Below are 6,395 nucleotides of genomic sequence, written 5' to 3'. Positions count from 1 at the left end.
TAAAATGCCAGGGCAGTATAACTACCCCACAAGTGACCCCATTTTGGAAAGAAGACACCTCAAGGTATTCTGTGAGGAGCATGGCGAGTTCCTAGAATTTTTTATTTTTTGTCACAAGTTAGCGGAAAATGATGATTTTTTTCTTACAAAGTCTCATATTCCACTAACTTGTGACAAAAAATAAAAACTTCCATAAACTCACTATGCCCATCACGAAATACCTTGGGGTGTCTTCTTTCCAAAATGGGGTCACTTGTGGGGTAGTTTTACTGCCCTGGCATTTTAGGGGCCCTAATGCGTGAGAAGTAGTTTGAAATCAAAATGTGTAAAAAATGCCCTGTGAAATCCTAAAGGTGCTCTTTGGAATGTTGGCCCCTTTGCCCACCTAGGCTGCAAAAAAGTGTCACACATGTGGTATCGCCGTACTCAGGAGAAGTTGGGCAATGTGTTTTGGGGTGTCTTTCTACATATACCCATGCTGGGTGAGAGAAATATCTCTCTAAAAGACAACTTTTCCCATTTTTTTAATACAAAGTTGTCATTTGACAGAGATATTTATCTCACCCAGCATGGGCATGTGTAAAAAAATACCCCAAAACACATTGCCCGACTTCTCCTGAGTACGGCGATACCACATGTGTGACACTTTTTTGCAGCCTAGGTGGGCAAAGGGGCCCACATTCCAAAGAGCACCTTTAGGATTTCACAGGGCATTTTTTACACATTTTGATTTCAAACTACTTCTCACGCATTAGGGCCCCTAAAATGCCAGGGCAGTAAAACTACCCCACAAGTGACCCCATTTTGGAAAGAAGACACCCCAAGGTATTTCGTGATGGGCATAGTGAGTTCATGGAAGTTTTTATTTTTTGTCACAAGTTAGTGGAATATGAGACTTTGTAAGGAAAATAAAAAAATCATCATTTTCCGCTAACTTGTGACAAAAAATAAACATCAGCGAATACCTTAGGGTGTCTGTATGCACATCAGCGAATACCTTAGGGTGTCTACTTTCCGAAATGGGGTCATTTGTGGGGTTTTTCTACTGTCTGGGCATTGTAGAATGAAACATGACAGGTGCTCAGAAAGTCAGAGCTGCTTCAAAAAGCGGAAATTCACATTTTTGTACCATAGTTTGTAAACGCTATAACTTTTACCAAAACCATTTTTTTTTTACCCAAACATTTTTTTTTTATCAAAGACATGTAGAACAATAAATTTAGAGAAAAATTTATATAGAAATGTATTTAAAAAAATAATAATTTAGAACTGAAAGTGAAAAATGTCGGTAAATTTCGATTAATAACAAAAAAAGTAAAAATGTCAGCAGCAATGAAATACCACCAAATGAAAGCTCTATTAGTGAGAAGAAAAGGAGGTAAAATTCATTTGGGTGGTAAGTTGCATGACCGAGCAATAAACCGTGAAGGTAGTGTGGTGCAGAATTGTAAAAAGTGGTCTGGTCATTAAGGGTGTTTAAGCTAGGGGAGCTGAGGTGGTTAATAAAAGATGGACATTAGTGTTAGGACGCAAAGGTTGACAATACTGTAAGGGTATACAAAGGACATTACTACTGTTTAGAGCATAGAGGGGGACCTTACTACTGTATAGAAGCACAAAGAGCAACATTCCTAGTATATGGGGACACAAGGAGTACATTCTTTTTGTATGGGGACTCAAAAAGGGATATTACTGTTGGGGCAGACATTACTATTTTATGGACATACAAACGGGGACCTTACAGGGAAATTACTACTGTATGCTGGCACAAAGGTTGACATTCCTGCTGTTTAGGAACACAAAGTGGGGTATTTCTATTGTATGTGGGAACAAACAAAGGTGCATATATTTTTATAGACCATAGCAACGCCAATAGGTCTCGTGCATCTGAGAAGCATGGTGGTGGTGGGCTCAGGTGCGAAATTTATCCTGAAGCCCATTTTACCATGGATTACATTAGATTAGTGAGCTTCCTATTATAATTTATCAGGGGTGGACCTCTGAATGACTTATGTCTGAAAAATGACTAATCATCTATGTTTTCTTCTACTGTGTCCCAACAGTACAAATAAGAGACAGTGAACGACACTTATGTAATAAGACCCTTTATTTCAACTTGACTAGATCCACCTATATAATAAAGGACCTAAAAATGCATTTGGTGTAGTAAGAAATAATTTCCAAGTGTCACATAGCAGTATCTGGCTTAGAAGGGCTTTAGAAGGCCTTTCTATTACAGTTAAGTGATCCCACATCTATCGGCCCCCCAGCCTAAATTGCCCTCCCATATCCCATGCATTGTATTTCTTTGGTGCACTTTCTGTTGCTTGGTGAACTTGTCTTTTCACAGTTGCTCTGCAGGTCCTAAATGCTATCTACCACAAAGACATTTAGTGCGTCAGCTCACATATAGATGTAGAAAAAGTTTTTGGCTCCTGCTTTAGTCATCTCCTCCACAAATGGCCAGCAGAGCTTTTCGGTATTCTCCAGATGTTTCACTCTATAAGAAAATACGTATTTATGAATATAATATCGAAACAGAAGACTTTTTGTGTTTAGCATTTTCAAAAAAACTTTAAATGTCTACCTTGTATCATCCTGACGCTGTCAGGGCCTGTGCAGATTCATTACCTAATATATCCTTATAGCTGAAGAAACTGCGGTTTCCTGATGCAGAGCTTCACATTCCATACAGAGACATACTGACAATTCTGGCTGCCGGCAGCTGCCACTAAATCGAGCTTACTGCATGCTGTTGCATTCTTGAGTTCAGTGTATAAATGGTATGCAGCAAACCCCAAAGCTCCCCCTAGGGTTGGCTACTGGTTTACAGATTTAGGAAGTTTAAAATAGTGTGCACTACATTCAAATTACTTGTTAAGAGGCACGCGAGCGCTGTCACTCTGATAATTTCCCTTTCTGGCTTGATTGACATCCCACAGGCAAGGAAACGTCATTACAAGCCAGGGCCTACAGCATCGGGCGCATATGCAATGTGCAGATAAAGCCGGTACTTTTCTTTACTGAACATACAGAGCTGGCTTGTGATGATGTGAGGGATGTCAATCAAGCCAGGAAGGGGTCTGGGCAGCGTGATTCTTGAGAGGGGTGGCACCACCACCAGGGCTCTTATCAGGTAGCTTGAATTTAGTGTGCACTGTTTTCAAAGTTATTTTTTTAAATTATGCTGCACTGGCCAAAATATAGAAGAACATCTTTGTCAACCTATTGCATTCTGGATAACAGGTTGGTGGTGGTTTAGGGATCTAAATCCTCCTGACGGTTTTCCTTTAACTATGAGTGTGTACATTTATACCTCTATGAAGAAGGCAGAAAGGCATGCCCCCTTTTCTAGACACTTTTGAAAAATAACTAGTAAAGCACCAAAAAAACATGTGCTGCCCAATTTGCGCCAATAATCTGGTCCACAATAATCTGATCCATCCCCAGTGTGTCGCCATCTGTCTGGCCATTTACCTCAAGACAGTGATGCAGAGACTTTTCATGTTCATTCTTAAACTCTTGGCGAATGTTGAACAAATCAATTTCACTTCTAGATATCAGGATCCTGGTCAAGGTCCGTTCATCTGTACCAGCACCCTGAAGAAACAGAATTATACATTACAGTGTTTTTGATCGGCCTTTAACCCAACTTGAGAATTGTGTTAAAGTTCAGTTAATGTTACCATTTACTGAGGTAAGAAGTTATCAGAAGAAATGGAAGGTAGTGGTTCCACCTATATTTGGTGGTTAATAAAAGACCTAAACAGCAGTTATAAGGTCAAAGGCCTAAAGACTCGGGATGTGGAATGAATGTTCGTATGGCTGATCATCTGCCAACCTAAACACCCCAGACATCAGGGTCCATTCACACGTCCGCAAAATGGGTCCACATCCGTTCCGCAATTTTGCGGAACAGGTGTGGACCCATTAATTTGATGGGGCCAGAATGTGCTGTCCGCATCAGAAAAAAAAAATAGAACATGTCCTATTCTTGTCCGCAATTGCAGACAAGAAAAGGCATGAGAGTGCCGGCGATGTGTGCACATTGCGGTGTCAGCAAAACACATACGGATGTGTGAATGGACCCTAATCCCAGCCACTTAGCTTGTTTGTCAGTTGTTCATATCACATACTGTATTTTAACATAAAAATAACTTTCTGCAGCACATCTCTTCACGTAAATAGGGGATGTGCTGCTAACAATAGGTAAACTGTGAATGGGACAAACAATTATATTAGCCCCCATATAGTTTGCATTATGCCTTGGAAAAAGCCCTTTAAATACGTTAAAATCTAGGTGTACCTTGGCACCTGTCCACAGTAAGCAGTCTGATCCTGTAGTCACACTCTCTACCATTTGTCCCTATTTCTTCTAAAAATACATTTGGTGTATTATTTGAATGAAGTAGTGGTCTGGCATATGACTGCAGAATCAGACTACACAGGGTTTGTTTGTTGTCTGCTACCATGGAGACACAAAGGTTTGCATAGCTGTAGACACAAAACAGTAGGACAGTTGTAATGAATATTTTGTGAAGTTGCTTTATTTATCATTTTAGGTGCAGTGGAGCAATAAAGAAATTGTTGTGACTATGTACATAAGTGGTCATTTACGAACAGATATACACCACTTGTGTGGTATATATCCGGCTCAGATTCTGTCACTTTGTCATGCTGCGGCAGAATCTGTGACTTCTTCCCCGCTCACGCTATATCTAAAAAAGGTAGCATGGCGGGGATGGGGGCAGGCCTATCTTATTCATCATTTTCCACGCCTGGTTTAGGAGTAGAAAATGGTCTAAATATAAGACAGCAAGCGCAGGGGCTTATTATGACCGTCATCTAAAATGATACGTTTCCTACCTTCATTGCCCTGTATAGGCGTTCCGCGAAGAAAGCTGGTTTGTTCTTCACACTGCGCACTAAAGACAAGAAAGAAAAAAGAGTTAATGAGGTCAGGGAAGTTTTTGTGATGGAATTAGGCTTTAAAGGGGTTGTCCGGGATTTTAACATTGATGGCCTACTCTCAATATCTGATCGGTGGGGGTCCAACACTCTGCACCCGAGTCAATCTGCTGTTTCAAAGTAGCTTTGGTGCAGCCCTACTCCTGTCCACTTCAAATGGAGCAGCGCTGCGGTTATCAGCTCCATCCGCTACACAATGCATGAAACTGTGTAGTTCTGGTGCTGACTTCCGGCACCAGAGCTACTCTGAAACAGCTGATTGACGGGGGTACAGGGTGTCAGCCCCTCGCTGATCTCATATTGATGGCCTAATTTTAACCTGAAGAATCACTGATGCCATGGACCCTAATGGACTAAGCGGAGCGCAAGTTTCTGTGCCAAGAATGGACCTGCTCATTCTTTTTGTTTTGTTTCTGTGACTTGGATTTCAAATCCACATCCAGAAAAATCCACGCCATATGAGCTGCACTGTAGCAGTTATGGACAGTTATATTAGGCATTTTTAGGCAGATTTTTAAGTAAAAAAACTATAAAATCCATTATATTATCAGATAGAACGCTATATTATCAGATAGAATGCCTTTACTCACCAATAACGTTACAATATCAGATAGAACGTAATTACTCACCAATAGCCACAAAAGCGTCCTTCACATCTCCAGACATTTCTTTATTAATGGTATGCTCAACATCATGGTTTGTGTGCTTAATAAATTCCTGGAACACTAGAAATAAGAGAACAAGGGTGTCAATGTAATACAAAGGAGTCATATATGTAATTCAATAGGTTCACTTGTTATAGACTAAAGTCATTATTATAGTAAATGCTCCATTCCATGCATTTGATGAGAAGAAATAAACATACCTATGAAAATTCAGGATTGAGCTGGCCCACCAGTGTACAAGAGGAACCTCCATTGGGCCCAGGCCCTGAGACAATAATGAGCCCCAGAAGGCATCGCCATTTGGAGGTGACTTTGAAATCAAATTAAGATAGTTTGAAATCGAATTAGCATTAAATGGGGTTATCTTCTGCTGAATCTCTGGGGCCTATTACTACTGTATGTAAGAACTGGAGGATCCTCTGGCACCAGTTTGACCTTGATCAAGCCTTTTTGCCCTAACACTAATCAGAATCTGCATTTTATGTTTCAAGTGCAGTTAGAAAGTCAAATTCTACAGACAACAAGGCCCATTGTATGGCTACAGAATCTGACTCATTTCAACCTCAAGCATCACTGCTGCAAGGACATGAGGCAGCGAGATCCTCTAATTAGCACACATGTCACTAATGTCCTTAGTTAGGGCTCCTGCACACGACCGTATCCATTTTTGCAGTCCAAAAATCATGGATCCACAAAAAATTTATACCGTCCAAGAGCCTGCCACCATCTTTTTTCTCCTGCAGAACACAAAACGGTCAAGAA

At 40.6% G+C, this 6,395-nt stretch overlaps 1 protein-coding gene across 1 annotated transcript in view; it reads right to left on the bottom strand.

Annotated features, from left to right (window-relative positions):
- Positions 1-2,089: 2,089 nt before the first annotated feature.
- Positions 2,090-6,395, bottom strand: part of ANXA6 (annexin A6) — an 88,908-nt gene continuing 84,602 nt past the window's right edge. The window contains exons 23-26 of the mRNA XM_040440363.1: positions 5,598-5,693; positions 4,867-4,925; positions 3,478-3,600; positions 2,090-2,500 (exon numbers count right to left, since the gene is read on the bottom strand). Coding sequence (XP_040296297.1) covers positions 2,441-2,500; positions 3,478-3,600; positions 4,867-4,925; positions 5,598-5,693 — 338 coding nt within the window. The 3' untranslated portion in view covers positions 2,090-2,440. The remainder of the gene's footprint in view (positions 2,501-3,477; positions 3,601-4,866; positions 4,926-5,597; positions 5,694-6,395) is intronic.

The sequence above is a fragment of the Bufo bufo genome, chromosome 1 (genome assembly GCF_905171765.1).
Source record: "Bufo bufo chromosome 1, aBufBuf1.1, whole genome shotgun sequence".
NCBI lineage: Eukaryota > Metazoa > Chordata > Amphibia > Anura > Bufonidae > Bufo > Bufo bufo.
The sequence above is the reverse complement of the archived record's forward strand: the minus strand, read 5'-3'. Positions and strand labels throughout refer to the sequence as shown.